The sequence below is a fragment of the Alosa pseudoharengus genome, unplaced genomic scaffold (assembly GCF_046254945.1).
Source record: "Alosa pseudoharengus isolate Yale_2024_CS ecotype anadromous, Long Island Sound unplaced genomic scaffold, YU_APseudo_1.1 YU_APseudo_1.1_scf_9, whole genome shotgun sequence".
Lineage (NCBI taxonomy): Eukaryota > Metazoa > Chordata > Actinopteri > Clupeiformes > Clupeidae > Alosa > Alosa pseudoharengus.
Window position 1 is genome coordinate 1247862 of NW_027468881.1, and position 19203 is coordinate 1267064.

Below are 19203 nucleotides of genomic sequence, written 5' to 3' on the forward strand. Positions count from 1 at the left end.
GGTGTAAAACAGACCTGTTTTCATGCCCTGTACTACCATGCGTAATTCAAGTTTGTTTCAAATTGCACTAGACCAGAATTACTTTTTGAGACAAGGTTCTTAACAGCCTCAGCTTTTACACATTCTAAGCAATTATCATACAGCGGGGGAAATAAGACTTTGGGGAAATTAAACACTGAAATCGACACTGTCCCTATCACATTTGAACCAATATCGGTACCGGTGCCTGAGTTTTGGTGTCGGTATTCAACAATACTTCGGTATCTTACCCTTACTGAATCTCAAAGACTCAAAGTCAAACAATTAGTCCATTGGGGTTTAGTGATAAGGCTATTTTAGGCCATGTTCATGAAAAAGGCAATCCATCCACTTTTGTATGAGTCTTAACCAATTTAACAGTATGCTATTATTCCCTCCTTCCCATGTCTATCTTTAAGTTACTTAGTTTCAGTCAGTTGAAATGAGTTTGGTCGTTCGGTTTTTTTTTGACAAATAAAACATTCTATGCCAACGTGAATTTGAAGTAAGCTTGTTTTAATGCAGAGCATTGTCCCATAAGCATAGCCCATCAGGTTATCTACTAGCAAACTAGCCTAAAAAATGAATGGATTCAGTCTTCAGTTAACTTGTATCTAATAATCAAATTGTAGCATTACATTGGGAGAAGCAAAGACACGTGTCTCACACAGTCGATGCATGATACTTTAGAGCCATTAGTGGTGCTGACTTCAATGCTGGTTGCAGGTGGGGGTGGGCGATATGGACAAAAAAATAATATCTCGATATTTTTTGTGATTTTGACGGTAACAATAATTAGTCGATATCCTTTAAAAAATGTTTCGTAAAAGTCTGAGTTACTTTACAGCTCATTATTTATGAATAGCATTATTACAATAATAACCAATAACCTAACCTGTGACTTTTTAACCAAATCAACCAATGCATTGTCACTCTGACATTTCCAATTCTGCCCCCACTTGTGTGTGGCAATGACCTTGTCTAGCCAGCTACATTAGAGAAGATAAATAGGCCTAACAGTTTCCCAAGAGAAAGTCTGAAGCTGAAGTTCCTTTCAAATCTTTACTTAGGATTCACTGTAAAACTAAGCAGACCAGAGTACATCTCAGTTATTTCATTCGATGTTTTGTTTAAGAGAAACTAATGTGTTAGCTTATAGCTATGTATATAAGAAATCCCATAGAGATGCTAACGGTTAGTATAATCGATAAACGTAGATATTTAGAGCGAACTTCAGTCCATTTTTTAAAAAAAGGGCTGAGAAGAGTTCTTTGTTTACAACTGACTATTAAAATACTCAACGGCTAATGTTTTCTCTCCATATAATACTGTGTAGGAAAAAACGTGTCTCTCTTATCAATGCTACTTGAACAGAAGTAGCCGCACAAAATCCCAAGTACATCTCGCTGCACAAAATAAACATTAGGTGTGCGTGTGACAACGTGGACCCACTAGCGATCATGACACTTGCTCTGCTGCAGCCAGGGGCTTCTCCCGCATACACTTCCTGGATTTAGTGAATGTATGGGGTTTCAATGCGTGATTTCAAGTGTTTTTCCCCATAAGTAATTTAAGGGGGCACAGATTTTATTTGAGGGAATACTTGTTTTCAAGGCTGAAAGTTCAAATATACTAGCCTACTGTGATTGAATTAATATGAATTATATTTCTACTTCAATTATTACCAAATGTAGTCATAACATAGACCTGGTCTAATATTGTGTTGGTCATAGGCTACTATAGAATGATGTTTTGCTGTCTGTTAAATAATACAGAAGATAGGGAGTTAAAAAAATAATCATATATTAAGCTTAAATCGAAATAGCAATATTCCATATAATATAAAACTATTATGTTCTTACTAGGGATACTATTCTAATTCATAATTAATGCCTGCTCATGGCGCAACACATGTAGGTTTAAATGGTGCACTAACACAAATCACAAAAAATAGAGATTTTATTTTTTTGTCCATATCACAACATCGCTAGTATTAACTCAGCAAATCCACAAATATAAAGAATGCACAACATTAAAGTCTGTCATTTTTTTTCATTTCCTAAAGAGGGATTTCATGGATAAACATCACTAATCAAAGTTAAGATGATCTGTAAATAAATAAATAAATCTGTGGAGAGTGGATAAGAACTTGTTACTTCCAAATGAATTGATTTTCCCATTTTAGGTTGAATGGGAAAGTCAACAGACCATTGGAAGAGTTTGCTGTGGGCCACTGTTTGAAGCCAGTAGCTACAACAAGCTGCTAGCCTTGATTCAGGGCCACAAATGTGATATGAGAGGAAAAGTCAGAGTGGTGTTAGGGGCCAGGTTTAGGTACTTCATTGATTCTGACAAACATTCTCAAAAAATGTAAGATGAATGTTATTTTACAATCAGCACATTTTTAACTAGTTTTATTTTCTTTATTTTTATTGGAATACTGCATCTAGTTCAGTGAAAAGGAAATCCTAAATGTTCAATTGTGAGTTAACATATAAAACATACTGCACATGGACTATACATGAAGCATTGTAAAATATAAAGGGATAGTAAGGTTATATGCAAATACCCATACTAGCCAACTAAATAGTAGGTGAGAATTTTGAAACCGCTTTTTTATTTTGAAAACCGTTCCTACTGCCAGCAAGGCAGCTAAAGAAAACAGACAACAAGGACATGAATATTGAGAAATGAAATAACATGATAAATTGACTGTTATAACACACTCCGAAGAGAAACAAGGTTAGTGTTCACAGAATATTTCACTGTTATTGTGTGTTTTAGGCCTTAAAGTAGTTTTGAACTCTAGGCTACCTAGAGACGACTTGCAAAGTTGAGTAGCCTTAGTGTTAACTGCCGTGAATGAATGAACCTCAAAATATTTCCACACAGGTCATTTCAGAGAAGCAGGAGGTGGTTCTACTGTAGTTAGGTTAACCTGTAACGGCAGGCTGTACAGCCCACTGTACGGGGGCGGGGGGTGGGTGGTAGCGACAAGTTCCTTGACTGTTTTAAACACCAAGCCTGAATGCCATGCACCATTGGAAAGCTTACATCACCAGGATTAATTTAAGACCACTCATGAATAATATGGTTGCTCACAGCCATAATAGTATTAGCGGTTAGCTAGGTTAGCTATTCAGCTAAAGCATAGCTAGCAAACATGCCTACATACCTTCAGAGTCTCCCCTTTATCCACAACGACCATTTTATGGCACAGGATGCTTTTTACAGATAGCCAAGTATCCATGCATGTGGAATATAAAATCAGTTTTCTTCTAACATATTTCCGTCAATATCTCCATGTATCTAGCCCTACGACGTAACGTAACACAGGTAGATCCAAACACATATCGCCGCTTTATTTACATTGTATGACTCGCACTTGTATGTATGCATACATCTGACCTAATGTCGACGTCCGTGAAACTCTCCTGCATCGATTGACACCACTGACGAGCCAATCGGTGCCTAGGATGCAGAAAAAAATGGCAGTGAATGTGAAAACCGGATGTGACTGACAACGACGGCATCGTTTTCATGAATAGTTCGAGGCAATAGAAATTTCCAGTGAAATTAAGTTGATACACTTTTAGCCAATCGTCTGAGGTTTCCAACAGTGTATGACACTATACCAGTGGTCCCCAAACTTTTTTCTTCCGAGGGTCAGCTCACTATGCCTGGCTCTAAGACGGGGCCAGAGACTCGGAGTATATCAGTAACCATAAAGCTTAGTGCTGTGAACAACAACAGTCTACCTTAGTTGCAATATTGCAGTAGCCAATGATTAAATGTAATGGAATATTCAACTAAGGTAGACTGTTGTAATACCATTGTTAGCTGTGTTTATATTGCCATCATACCATGTAAAATGTAGCTCAAATGAAATAATAGGGCAATTCCATGCAAAGGTCATCCTTACCATGGAAAAAAAAGTTGTGCATGTACGCAAATAGAACTGTTGTTAAAATCTTCATTTAGGTCTATATTTTATTGTTTGTAACTGATCTGATTGAATTTGATGGAGAATTACACTCTTTTTACACCATAGATATGGTGTGCAACCATACCAGAAACAACATTTTTCACATGGTAATATTATACATATTTAAAAAGTGGATAAATGGACCCAAGGTTCAAACAAATTGTGTCATTTGACAAATTCCAGATTGACAAGGGAATGGTAGAGCAATGTCTATGCTCAGCTTGCCTTTAAGAGCACAACTCCTTACATTTGTAAGGCTTTTGTTTTTAAGTCAGCAAGTTCCATGGCCATGTCACATCCATAACGTTTTATAGGAAAAGTTTATGCTACACATACAGTGTTGATGCGACAATGTCCAAAGTGTCTGTGCAAAGCTGATTTATATCAATGTAAAGTGTGATGACCAAATTGTGCCCCTTTCTTACTTTTAAAACCTTTAATGGTGCGTTATGGATGTGACGTTATGGATGTGACGTTATGGATGTTACATAATGTGAATTTATAAGACTGGAGACTTTATTATACCTCAAAGCCGATAAAATGTCTGTTCTGGTGGCATGTCAGTTTCAACGCATTTCACCTTAGTGTTTACAGTTGACATTTCAAAGATTATTAGGTTGATCAAAACCACAGGGAGGCCTTGCCTAACCATTAGCAAAACAAACATAATATTAAAATACCTCCAGTGATTAGCCTAGCCATAGCCTATTTTCAAGTGGCCTAATAACGAAAATCTGAGCGATTATCTTCCCGTAACTGTCATACTGTTTTTGTACAGTAACTGGATTATCGTGTTAGCTGGTGAAGATGGCTGACTTTGCAGCTGGAGTTAACATAGCAACCTCCTTCTGTTGCAGATCTGTTCAGCCTGCCGTTCACGTCTGCTTAACACAGTTTAATTTTAAATGTGACGCGATATGCCAGCATGGTCCTCTGTAGCTAATACCCACAGAGTAACATGAGTAACAGCAGCAATAAACTAGATGTACCGCATAGCGGTACACAATATGACCGCCTCTCAGTCCTGCATATTCTCTTCGCAAAAATAAATCACGCTTGTCAATTTGTCTCCATCTCCTACTCCTGCAACTCATGTGCATGTAAATTAGTGTGTGCATATGTGAGTTTGCTTTTGTTTATAAGAGTGTGTGTGTGTGCATGTGCGTATGCGTGCCTGTGTTTGTGTGTTTATGTGTGTGTGTGTGTGTGTGTGTGCGTGTGTGTGTTTGCATGCGCACATGCGTATGTGTGCCTGTGTGTGTGTGTTTATGTGTCTGCATTCATGTGGGTGGATGTTTGTGCATGTGTGTGTGTGTGTGTGTTTGCCTGTCTGTATGTGTTTATGTGTGTGTGTGCTTGCCTGTCTGTATGTGTGCGTGCGTGCGTGTGTGTGTTCTTGCATGTGCGTGTGTGTGCAAATCACAAATGAGTGGGTTAGGTTGATGTGGGCTCTTGAGACTAACATACCATAAATATTTTGTCATCTTGGGTGCAACGGTTCAGGTAGGGCTAGTTATTTGGCGGAGTGGCCACCAAGTTTCATGTTCCCTGGTGTTTCAGTAACCCGGGAATCACTGACCAAAATTGATGACGGTAAAAAAAAAAAAAAAAAATTGAATAGAAGTTAGTTAATTAGTTATTTAACAATTAATTGATAAACTTTTAGAATACTTTGAGCACTGATGCAGTCAGCATAGGCCTCTTACATTGTTTGCAGGTAGGTTGATTCCGTTTTCGATGGCAAACGCAAAACAGCGCCAAAACAACCACCAGTGGACAAAAAGAGTATTACATGTGTATTGTTAAGACTCGCCATAGAGAATGAATGGGGGAAATTACGGAGGTTATAGTTTGACTATGTTGTACTCCCGTGCGGGCCAGATCCTACCACAGACATGTTTTGGGGGGCCACCCAAATTGAGGTGGCGGGCCGTATCCGGCCCGCGGGCCGTAGTTTGGGGACCACTGCACTATACCATCATGTCTGGTTATCCATAAACAAACCCCACGTGTACCCAACTTGCGCTAGTTTCATAGATTTACAGGCAGCGTTTGTTTGTACTGCAGTAAGGCGCATGCCCAATATGGCAAGGAAGTACACGGCTGCAGAGACAGCAAATAATGGTAATGGTATCGACATGGATCGACCAGGAGGGGTCAGGCTCGGAGGCCAGTTATGTGTCTGAGGATACAGAAGGATTTTGACCTGGAGATGTGAGTATATTTTGAATGGCCTCACGATTTTTTCACTGGAAAGTTACTGTATTGTGATTATGCATGAGTATATCATGAGTATTATGAATATGTGCATCCTTGTATGAGCCATTGCATGCATGCATGCATAGTGTCATGCATTGCAGTGAATTTCGCTTCACTTTCATTCGGGTTGTATGGGAGTGATTCTGAGGTCATCTTTAAAAACATGCATTTGCCATAATCCGACCAACTCAGTCAAACCGGGTCCAACCTGAATGGAAAGCCAGAGGCATACTCACTAATGGTGTCATGCTCCAGTTTACGGCTATGCAAGTACCGTCTCTTCTTTTCTTTTAGTAGATGCTGTAAACGTTTGAACTGGTCAATGTAGAGGGACTGCAACCGGATAAGTTTCTCCCGTGTGATTAGGGCCACTTCCTCAGCTGTATAAACACCTGCATGTCTGTATTTGTGAACATAAATGAGAAACAGCACATTTAAAAATGTATCAACTTTGAGAGAAAGTGGAATAGAACATTATGTCCAATATTCCAATATATGGTTTAATGTTCTGCATTTTGTCCAATAATCCAATATGTGGTTTAATGTTCTGCATTTCTCATTAGTAGGTCACTTTGATACTAAAAGTATGATTCTATGTAATGACTGTATGATATCTGTACTGTCCCTGTGTATATCTGTGTGACTGTGTTTAGAGATAAGCATGAATATTATGACTTTGCAGAGTTTCACTGTTCTGCATGGCTGCGTCAGTAGCTATCTGCTCCGGATTGCCAGGCTGCCACTAATCAGGGTCTGATTCAGTGTAGTCCACGTGAGATGGGATGACCAACGCCATCTCCCGTCAGCCTGGAAGGATACTTAAACTCTAACTATTTCCTTGTCTAGTTAGAGCAGCTGATGGATCTTTAGGTGAAGTCATGCTGTCTCTCCCTTGATGCGCATCATTGTAAATAAACTCTGTTCCTGATTTTTCATACTATTGGTCTGACTGGGTCTCTATTAAATCTATGGTATCAAAATTACCATCAACTTTCATAGCTTAACAGTTCACTATTTGTTAAGTGGCTACTACTGGCCTTGAATGATCAATTTTCTGTCATTAAGTGATAGACAATAAAGTTTTTTAAATCCTTTGAACTTGTTTTCCTAAATAACACAGAGTATCTATCCACTAATGAGGTCATCTGTGTGTGTGTGTGTGTGTGTGTGTGTGTGTGTGTGTGTGTGTGTGTCAAACTCGGCAGAAGTCTTACTATGGGCACGAGTGAGTGCAGTGCCAAGTTTGACGCTGTTTGCATAAGAAATGCAAAAGATATTGAGATTGAGACACCAATTGAGACACCCTACTGCACACCTTGTGGATTATACCGCATATTCATGGTTATGGTATTTAGCAGACACTTTTGTCCTAAGCGACATACACATAACAATACAAAGTTAAATTTAACAGTAAACAGTTTAAAGGTCCCCTGTGTAACGTTTTCAGTTGTTTGTTAACAAAATCAACATTTCCCATACATAAATGTGTGAATGCTAACTTTTGGTGAATTTAGGAGAAATATACAGTGGCGAGTAGACAAAATGTAATGAAATAAACACCCAAATGTGTAAATTGGACTTTGTTATTGTAGTAGTGTGAAAGAATACATGCTAAGGTAGCAAATTAGCCCAAAATCTCGAAATTGACCAGTGCATGAAAAAACAATGTTTTCACCTGCCTTAATAGAACATTTTAACATAGAAATATAATCAACTTTTCAATAATGGAATGGCTGTTAAAAAAGTGGATGAGGTGAACAGACAGATTGCTCTTCAAGTCTAACTTTAGCTGCAGTATCAAACTAATGCTTCCCAGTGTGGGACATTTACACACTACTAAATGTGTAATGGTTGTTATGGAAACAACCATTTTCTTTTTCTCACATCCAATATCCAACTAAAAATACAAAAATAATTTGATACATTTGAACATGCGGTCATGGAACATATTCAAATTTGGAAAATGAATACTGATGTGACATTTTTTATAAACAGATAATCGCTATAAAATAGAACTATATAAATAAAACCCAGATTTTCAACCTCAGAAAACGGCTGGTCATCTAGCGTAATGAATTACATTATCTTTCTCGTTATCCCTTTACTCTTTTCCTTGCTTAAAAGAGCTAACAAAGGTTGCTGACTTGTGGATGGCTCAGCACTAGGTTGAGCTTGACATTTACCTTAAGTGTCTGAGGCCTAGATGTATTAAGAATTGCTGGCAAATAACCGCCTATTTCGGACGCTTTTTGAACCTTACATGGCATCATATGTACAAAACTGATCGCACATGGATCAAAGCGCATTTTGCGTGCCACTGAAGCGCAAAATCTGCGCTTTTCTTACTACTTATGGCATCATATGTACAAAACTGATCGCACATGGATCAAAGCGCATTTTGCGTGCCACTGAAGCGCAAAATCTGCGCTTTTCTTACTACTTACTAATATACATATCAGAGACAGTTGAATCAGTATTCAGATCAGTTTTCTTTATTGTACTATGTCAAAAGCAACCTTAACTTTTGTTTTCCTTTCTCTAATATTGTATTTTCACTTTCACAACTAGGCCTACTCTGTATGTCGCTGCTTGTTGGCCTCTTATTATTATGTATGATCGCTAAACTTCTATTCTTTTTAATGTCAATCTGTTAACTCCATTTAACTGCGCTTGTAATGCAGCTGTGGGCACACAATTTGCGTTGTAGTGGGGGCAGGGACAGGCGGTGATAAGTCCTGCTTGTATGAAGTGACATCATCTTCATACACTCTAAAGAACTTCCATACAGCTGACATGTTGCAGGTTAATCCGAAAGTTTTCCTACATTTGTGTGCCACGTGCACGTGTGCTGCTGATGTTGGGCGATGTTAATCATGCAGCGCGTGAGTGCAATTAACTGGCATAAAATTGGCATCTCTCAGACTGACTGACCGGCCGGTCACTGGTCATGTCCAATGATGTGAAAATCGGCCAATTCCAGTCACCAGCCGATCAATCGGTGCATCTCTAATCATTTGAAAAGTCTTTCATTAAAACACTTTTTTCCACTAGGTGGAAATTTGCTTCAGGTAAATCAAAATAAGCAATCAATTGATGAAGGTAGACATTGTCAATTCACTACTTACTTGAGAGGGTCATCATGGTCACTGTCAATGCTGTCTGCTTCACTATCTGGGTCACCCCTCCATGTTTGATCAAGAACTACAGGATCCTGTTCCTCATCACTCCAGCTGTCCTCATCTGTACATGATCAGTCAGGTACCAACATCAGTATTCAAACAATCTTTTGGCAAAAACGGAAAAATCCTACATATGTCATAAATGTCAAGTGATTCCCCTAGATCAGGGGTCGGGAACCTATGGCTCGCGAGCCACATGTGGCTCTTTTGGGAACTGCATCTGGCTCTCGGACAAACCTGCCATTTGTTTACTCAATAAGTCATGAATAATTTTGGTACTGTATTAAATTAAAAATGGACCTACTGAAATCAAAATGTTAAAATAGTGTTCGAAATATAATATATGTTCACGTAGTTTAATCCATCGCATGTCTGTTCTCTACCGCTGAAGTTCACGGTTACGTCGATGTACTGTACAGATATGAAAAACGCGTTTTTTTATTGGACAATGCTGTGCCGAGATAACATTCCACCCGCTGATGCTTTACTTAAAAATTCAGCTAGCTAACGGTTGTATCCAAAACAAAGAAAATGGCGAAGAGAAAAAAAGATGAACGAGAACACTTTAATTGTTATTGTTGATGTGTGCGCTTGCTGTAGGCTAGATAAGGAAAATGTCAAAAAGGAAACGTCAGTGACCACAGCTTGCGAGCGCGAACATAAGCGGGCTGAAATGGGAAAGTTTCCATCCGAAGACTGATTCTGAAAACGCGAAATGAACTGCCCGTTATACAGACATCCCAACCTGCAAAAAGTAATTTCAGCCCCCCCAAAATAAATAAATAAATAAATAAATAATAATAAAAACTTTAGCCTACTTAGATACTGAAATACAGATGAATATGTTTGTTCAATAATGTCTAGTCAGCACACCAAATAAGGAAGGACTATAGATAGAAATTGTGAAAATAAAATATGTAGATTTTGGTAGTTTGGTCTTTTCATGTAGCCTTGGCAACTAGCCATCTAGTATAGGCCTGCACATGAATATGCACATGAATTGACACTAGTTAAACTCACCTCAACATGTTTTTTGCAATCATTGAACTCGCCATGGGCAATGCTAAAGTCACTGTTACAAACAGTGCAGCGTGCAAGACTAGGCCTATCATTGTTTTTTACTCTTATGATTATGAGACAAAGGTACACTTTGAAATGGGTCTTACATTTTCCTTTTTTGGGGGCACTGACTCTGCCATGAGGCTCCTGTTCCTAGATACACTGAACTGATTAAGTTCGGGAGAAAAAGAGATAAAAAGCTCGCCTATACTGAAAACTGATTGGTTGATTTAGCGAAATAGGCCAATCAGGATGCTCTCTGTCTTGGATGCGTTAAGGCACACACCCTTTCTCTCCCCCCTGTCGTGTGCGCGCTACACTCGGATGCACACGCGATTTTAAGTCTAGGTCTGTGTGATCGCTCGCTCTAGATCCCGGGAGATTTTATCTAATTTGCGGGCGTCAGGGAGCCGCTATCAACATGCGGAAGACTCCCGGAACTTCCGGGAGACTTGGGATGTCTGGTTATATATCGCACACTGCAACGAGTTAGTATTGCTGTGTTAACCCTGTTCGGTTCCACTTGCATATGAGAAATCTCTCTCACATATGAAAAATATAAAGACAAACCTGCGCTCACGTTTAAGGGCAATTCCGCGCAAAACTGTCACATCCATAACGCCAACACAATGCCATGTTAGCGTTATGGATATATGACAGTTTTGCGTGGAGTTGCCATTAAATGATGACAGCCTTTTCTTGCATGAAACTTCACCTCACTGAATATGAGCCAGCCAGACTCCAATGCCATCACCAAATCTAATCTCTGGTACAGTAGGCCTAATGTTCAATTTCGCCAATGACATGTCATGTCATGAAAATTGAGTGTTGTGTTGTTAACTATGAGGTTACTTTGCATACCAAAAGAACACTGGGAAAATAGCGGTGGTGTTTAGCCTACATGAGAAGCCTAAGGCCTATACTTCTGTCATTCCACTTTACATTTCAAGTTCACTTGCACATTACTTTTAAAACTAGTAGAACATGTATTTAAAAATCCTCTGTTGAATGAAAGTAAATGTAGCCTACGTTAAATATCTAAACTTTTTCTTGTAACCGTCTTTATGTGGCTCTTCTGAGATTAAAAAAAAAAAAAAAACGGTAAAAGTGGCTCTCCAGGCAAAAAAGGTTCCCGACCCCTGCCCTAGATATTTCTCCAGCAGCGGTGCTGTGATGTGCCGGAAGTTTTAGTCAAGCCATGGTAGGGGGTACAGGGGCATGCTAGCCTGGGTGCCAGCCGAACTTAGTCCCGCCCACAACATTTGAGGTCGGGAAGTTCGGTCTGGCATTGCTCCGTTGTGGAGCAACTATGCTTGCCCTAGACCTGGCGGACCAATCAAATCGGGCTTTACAATGATGGACAGGTAAGCAACAGCGCCTCGTCCATCACGTCATCTGAGCACGTTTAGATTAGGCCTATGTTTGCAACAAAAACGCTGTGGCTAGAAGGAAACATGGCTTTTATCACTGAAAAAGATTATTTCTGAAAACTTTGGCCAAAGTTGAGATGTGGGAAAACTCATGGTTTCACTTTCATCAAGGGAAAACAGCGCGTTGCATTGTGACATGTTGTTCCCTCGTTCATTTGAAATCTCTGATTGACCACCTGTTCGAGGGATTTGCGACAGCCTTTTCCAGCTGTTTATAACATGTTTGTAGCATATCAGTGTTCAACAGAATTATTTTTAAAAACAGAGGGGGTATAGGCGATATCAGTTATAGAGGATATCAGTTTTTTCCTAATAGCCTACCCTACTACGCATCTCTTAGATTTCGCTAATGAGTGTTGTAGGAGATTGTAGGAGACTGTCAATGGCATGTGCAGTAGGCTACCCTAACACCAAGGTAATGTGTGGTATACCCCCCATGATTTGTCCTTTTTTTGGCCATTCAAACATGTTGTAGATTTTTATTCACATAATTTATGCCTTTTCTATCCAGTAGAGCAGTGTTTCTCAAAGTGTGGTCCGGGGACCACTGGTGGTCCGCAAGCTGACCCAAGTGGTCCGCGAGCAGACATGGTAAAATATAATATAGATGAGTTAGATGCCATAGTGAACCAAATTGTATGTAAAACCAGACAGTTCTGCAACACTGCTTATGTAAGCTAAGCCAGTTTAAATGAATCTTCTGACACAATAAGCAAGGTACAAATACAATAAGCAAGGTGGTTCAGTGAGTAGGTCTACTGTGTAATATACTGTTGAAGTAGGTCTACTGTTTTTTTTTTTTTTTTTAAGCTAGGTGGTCCGTGAGTTTTTTTTTATTGGTTAAGTGGTCCTTGGTCTGAAAAAGTTTGAGAAACACTGCAGTAGAGAACAAACAGAAATATAATGTGTGAAGTTACTGGAATGGAAATAAATGTAACCACCTTTAACATACTTTCGAAGACATTTAGTTTCAAGTGTGCAACAAATGTAGTCGATTTAGTAAGGGAGTGCGTTGGTTAGTTTAGATTATCTTAAGGGAGTGCGTCGGTTAATTTAGAGTCGGCTAGCTTAGATTCCACTCGTTCGCATGATGCCCTCATATATCTGTGATCAGTACTCTGCGAGAAGTGCAGGCTGGTTGAACCTGGACTTGAGATTTTACTGGGGCAGTTATCGTAATGCCTCCAATTATCACCACTTGCGTTCCAAAATTCTAAAACAACGATGTTAATACTTCAAAATAACATTTGATAAATTAACCTTACATTTCTCAGTAGCCATAGGTGTCTAGATTTGAACAAAATCTGGCTCTTAACGGGAGCATTTAATGCCTGAAATATCCGATTTTGTTTACCATGCTCGGAGGTTAGTGCTGGCCTGGTGGGTCGCCTATTTACAGTTTCAACGGCACATGAACGGTTAGACGAGAATTCTCGTCATGAAATTAAAATTCCACTGGAGCTCCAAGCGGATGTGTACACGCAGCCTTACAACACTGTTTACAGCTCTTCGAGTCACGGTAAAATGTCATTTTTAGTACATAGCTCATTTAGATATTCCTATGGTGTGGGTGCTTGCGTTTCTTTAGGAATCCGCCGTCTTGGTTTGTATAGAAATGGATATTAAGTGACACATACACTCAAGACGGCGGAAATACGGGACCGACGGCAATAGGGGGAGTTCCGATAGGGCTGTGCAATTAATCAAATTTCCATTTTGGCCCCAAACAATCACAAAAATAGTATAATCAAGAAAAAAACAATTTTGCCACATTCCGTGAAGAAATAGTTTTTTTGGAAATGCATACAATTTCAACTCATACAGCGCACTGATTAACGCTGCTTCTTTAAGCCTCACACTCAACACGCCCCTCCCCTCTGTGCACAGGCCACTCAAGTTTTGGGAACCTTGCGCAACATTTACCGGCGTCATGACTCATTTTCTATTTTAAACCATCAAAACGGCCAAAAGTCATACTTTTTTTTTTTTAATGAAACTGGTGTCAAATATTTAAATAAATCTAAAAATATATTGTAATGAGTTTGGGTGTTTTTTTAATTGTTCTCAAAAAATATGTATTTTTCTCCACGTAAAGTGCGCTATTTTTTTGTTTTCTTCATGTAGTTTAGCTACATTTTAACTATGAAATATAATTTATGCCCATCGATTGAAATATTGATAAGTTTGAGGACATTGTAGCCCAAAACTCCTTCAGGTCATCATTAGTCTCCATTCATTTATGTGCTTGTGTTGCCCTTACCAATATGGCGGCCGCGTTGACATATTCCTTCTAATAGAACTTAACGGACAATGCGGCATCTATGTATATATACTACCTAAACCTACATAAACCTAAAGTACTGGACAGCAAATCATTGCAACCCCTACTGTAGAGTATATTAGAGTTGGCTAAATGCTCTTTGAGTACCAGAGGAACTCACCTGTGCATTCCACACTATACACTTCAGCGTTGCTCCGGCCATAAGTACTCAGCTGGGAAAGAAGCAACTCTGGGGACGGACCAGAGGAAGCCTTCCTCAGGTGTGCCTGAAGGGCTAGTGCATTTCTGTGGGTGTGCTCTCCGCAAAAAGCCACTCTGGTGCAGAAAGCCGAACAAGCAGGAAGGAAGACAGACAAACATGCTCAAAATGAGTTTGAGATTGGTCACATTTAATTCCACACCTGATTCATCAGTCTTCAGAATAGCTTTACAGTAAAGACATTTAAACACAACCCTAAAACACCACAACATACACCCAAGATGCAGTCAATGAAAGCAAAGGCAAACTTTGTTTGCTATGAATTCACTTTAGCAGCACACACAAATTGTCTGAGGTAGTTCTTGGCAAAAAAACTGGACACTGGATATTTCATAAAACCTATTAATCAAAATCAGAGATTTGTTTGGAAAAGTATTCCTGACATTGGCATTGGAATGTGCTAGCCATCCATAAACATATGATAATGGCTATACAGCAGGGGTCTCAAACACCCGGCCCGCGGGCCAAATCCGGCCCAATTCCGGCCCGCGACGCATGTCAAAATAATAATGTAATCCGGCCCTTGAGACTTTTTAATTGTGACAAACAACGATACTGATTAAAATAGACGATAGTTCCAAGTACGGTGACAAATCTCATTTGTACTCTGCTCCACTATGTGCTAGTTTTCAGGAAATACTTGTATTACACGCGAGAAACACAAAGACGTGCATTTGTAATGACGCGGAAGCGATGCAGGCCATAGTGTTGCATAAATTGAAGCAGAAATTAAGCAGAAATAGGCCTACACCAAATGTTGAAAAACGTTTACGTGTGATAAAGTCTTAGGTAGGCTATGTTATTCACCTATTCTAAATCTGAAGGAGAATATCCTTTTGGAGATTATGATCGATCGTCTATTGAAGGTGCATCTGCGTGTATACGATGGTGTCCCAACATAGCTTGGAGGTTGCAGTGGTAATCGTAATGATAGTGTCCGTAATGGACGTGGTACAGACAGCAGGGCTAGTAGAAATAGGGCTCTAAACTACAAAGTCACCTGCAATATGATGCGAACTTCTGGGTACTCAGATTACCCGCGATTGGGACTGATTTAACCAGAATACTTTATTGTAGGCCTGGTGGTTTAGAAACCATATACATTTTAGGTGTTGGTATACATCTTAGGTGTTTTCCTGTTAATTTGTTATGTGGGTAATATGAAAAAAGTAAAGTAAACCTGCTCAAATATGTTCATCCAGTATTTATTGAAAGGTGCATAATTTGAGGTGCTTGCCATCCAGTGGCAAATTAGATGGGTAAATTTACCCCCTTCATAAACTTTTTGTTTTACTCAAAGATTTTTACATTTACAGTAGGACTTTATCTCTGACCACTTTCAAGCCATGGCCTTTTGACATTTTGATATAAAAATCCAATGGTGTTGCTTTCTTAACCCTGACACCTATAGTTTGCCAGGTTTAAAAAAGTTATGAGAGGAAAATATTTTTATTTGGTGTGAAACACACACATACCTGTTTTTATGCTTTTCATTTGTTTTATAATTTGTATTAATATTTATTTTATCATTATTTTATTTATAAGCTAAGGTTGCTAGCACAAGTGTCTAAAACTAGATAAAAACACTTGCACTTTCTGTTTGCAGTTTTGTGTGGTATTTGAAAAAAAGAACATTGCATTTTCAGAAATAGCCGGCCCTCCAATCAGATGACGTTGGCAGAATTGGCCCCCAGCTCATTTGAGTTTGAGACCCCTGCTATACAGCTTTAAGTTCCTAACTAAGGGTGCAAAGGATTGGAAAATGGCTGCTAAACATTCCAGACACTTTCCATGGGAAGTTAAGCTGGGGAATTTTGGTTTTGTTGGCCAATATTCCAATATACAAGTTGGATAATTTGTCAATAGAGTACCGAAGCCATGACGTAGCGTTGCCAAGGCAGCAATTTCACTGGATCTAAACAAATCAATCTAACCATTTCTAAGATGTTAGTATATTTGTTTACACTGTAGGAATCACATACCAACACGATCAAATTCGTTTTTAGCATGGGTTTCCTCTGTAAAAGAGACCAGCATGTAACTTCACAGCATGTGGTTAAATCCTTAAATTCACGCACGTATTTTGGCTTTATTTTTAAGCAAAAAACGTCACTCTTAGCAGCCGCCAGTCTTTGAAAAGAAGATCCACTGGAATTTTGTTTCTTTATGTTACACCTGCCAGGGAATCCGTGTTATGTGGGTAAGCTGCTGCCTAGCAGGCAAAGCACGTTTAAATGGCTATAGCCTACATTTAAAATTATTTATTAGCTAGAAATGATGCCACATGTCTACATTCAATACTATTTAAGCCACTTCGAAAGTTTGTTTAGATCCAGTGATTCTGCCGCCATGGAAACGCTACGTCAGACCTCGGGACTCTATTAAATGGTATTAGGTAGCGTACATTTAGCATACCTGATTTACATTTTTTGTCCAATCAGTGCCCCATTTCTTATGACTAGCATACAAAAAAATTCAGCCTGATATCTTAATTAGCTAAGATATCAAGGTTGTGCACAATTCGAATTGCAATTCTGCTTCCTGTTTGCTACCTCAATTGAAATGCAAGTGAAATTCAAGAATTGAATTGGAATTTAAGAGCCAGTTTCAATTCAATTCTAGAATTTTGCACAAGCCTGAAAGATATGTCTTTTCAATTATGGATAGATACAACCCAGAAAACTGCCCCGAAATCTAGTATTTTATGTTTACCTTTTTGTAAAAAATATATATTCCTCTCCTTTCTCAACCAAACCATATTTTTTGCTGAATATTTACAGACTGGGGTAGAAACGTGTAGATTTCTAATCCACATTGGAATTGCTGTCTTACCCACCATTTTTGTTTTTATTGGACTAGTATGCACATTGTAGCCAATTTCTCTGCACATCATTATGCTGATAAACAAACTCAAATGTACTGACTATTGGTCATTCCAAATAAATGAATTAAATATGTGTGTGTGTGTGTCTGCCACTAGTGGCAAACTTCTGTATGCAAACATTTTATTTTTGTAAGGGAGTAGTATATTTGTTGAACTTCCAGCCTTGTAAACATGTAATCATCATCATACACTTTGAAGGTAGCTAGTGTCGCGCTGGTCCCAGGCGCTTGGTGACGTCACACATTGATCGCACAGTGGTCAATGTATGATCGGATTTGCAAATCGGAATTGCAAATGCAATTAATCGTTCAGCCCTATTTGTAGTGCTCGCTTTAGCAATTTGCCAAATTTGAAATTCAACAGTGAACATGGAGAATTCACTTACCCCTCTTTCTTTTCTGGCTTGGGGGCAGCATTAGGGCAACGCTTTCCATTCTTGTTGGAGACATAGCTGCATTGCTTGTAAGGGGCACTCTTGTCCTCAAGAACATGTTTGATGCAAAACTCAAGGCCATCAAGGCATGGTTGGGAGCAAGGTCGGTGACTGTATGAGCAAGTCTGGGGCTCGATAGGGCGCACTGGCTGCACCATCCTTCCCCTGCTGGAAGGTAGCACGTGGATACGAATCCGGTTCATCGTTATATCTGAGAAAACAACAATTATGTTGTTAGTGCTTAATTTTACCAGCAGAGAAATGACAAATTTGCCATTCCTAAAAATTGCGAAAAATGTTTTTACACACAGTGCTGCAATATGCTTCATTTAGGCATCAGCCAGACATCACTTCATAAGTGGTCCAAAACACAAAAGCTGTGGCGCAATTGGTGAATTTGTTGCCCTGAATGAAAATGATGTGTTTACGAATTGTTTTTTTTTAGGACAGTATTCCCAAAGTGTCTTCTGTCCACTGGCCGGCTGTCAATGTATAATGTAGGCTGTGATGGGTAGCCTACTGTACATTATTACATACATATTTTTTTTATCATTTTGTAATTGATGTTGAAATGCTGTAAAGGGTAATGATCAATAGTTAGTAGCTCACTAACACTTAGTCTAGTTGCTAGAGATATTTAAATAAATTCAAGTACATATTTTGTCAATTGCTAAGCCAGAGTACCCAACCATCATGATTTGTATATTGCCAGACTCCAGACAATCACATACATCAATATGAATAGATATTACTGGCATGATGCCTGGTGACATGAATGCAAAAACATGAAAAATCCATGTTAAGCAAATGTTTTTTCCTTAATATAGTATTTCCACATCATACATTCCCAGATATGGAAAGCCCAAACTGTCCTGAAAACAAGATATAGCATATAGCTGGCCCTTACAATGGTACTTTAAAAATGTTTTATTTTAATAGACCTCTGAAGTTTGCCTACAAAAAAGCTGCCATCGATTTTTCCAATGGGAAAATAACATGGGGATTTTGAATTATCGCACCTGTTAAAATCTCGCAGGGATGAAAAACTCTGAAATGCAGACGTTTTCCTGAACACACTTTTGTCCTCTGCCTTCGAGTGGATACTGTGATCTCCGGTAAGTGTAGACGGTACACTTTGATTTTTGCTACCCCAGAGCTAACCTGCAATGCAACTTGCCATAGATAGTTAGCTTCAATTAACACCCGGATCTCCTTATATGGGCAAAGATGGCCGTTTTGGTTCTTTTTTGTAGGCGAACTTCAGAGGTCTATTAGATTGCTGTTGGGCTATACGTCTTATAGTGAGTCTGATAACAACTCTTTGGCGTCATTCTGAAGCGTATCTCGCAGTTATGGAAATATCTTGCATATGGATGATTCTGCTATTATTATAGCTGTAACAGTAAGTGTTCCCAT

The 19203-nt window shown here is 39.0% G+C and overlaps 1 protein-coding gene and 1 non-coding gene across 4 annotated transcripts in view; both read right to left on the reverse strand.

Annotated features, from left to right (window-relative positions):
* The window catches only part of kansl2 (KAT8 regulatory NSL complex subunit 2), a 43502-nt gene that overhangs the window by 15971 nt on the left and 8328 nt on the right, over positions 1 to 19203 (reverse strand). For all 3 annotated transcript variants that reach the window (XM_076276001.1, XM_076275999.1, XM_076276000.1), the window contains 4 exons: positions 17740 to 17998; positions 14372 to 14526; positions 9388 to 9502; positions 6499 to 6662 (listed from right to left, as the gene is read on the reverse strand). In XM_076276001.1, coding sequence (XP_076132116.1) covers positions 6499 to 6662; positions 9388 to 9502; positions 14372 to 14526; positions 17740 to 17990 — 685 coding nt within the window. In that variant the 5' untranslated portion in view covers positions 17991 to 17998. The remainder of the gene's footprint in view (positions 1 to 6498; positions 6663 to 9387; positions 9503 to 14371; positions 14527 to 17739; positions 17999 to 19203) is intronic.
* Positions 2166 to 2302, reverse strand: LOC143115666 (small nucleolar RNA SNORA2/SNORA34 family). The gene has a single exon (XR_012985269.1). It is a non-coding gene; the product is annotated as a small nucleolar RNA SNORA2/SNORA34 family (small nucleolar RNA).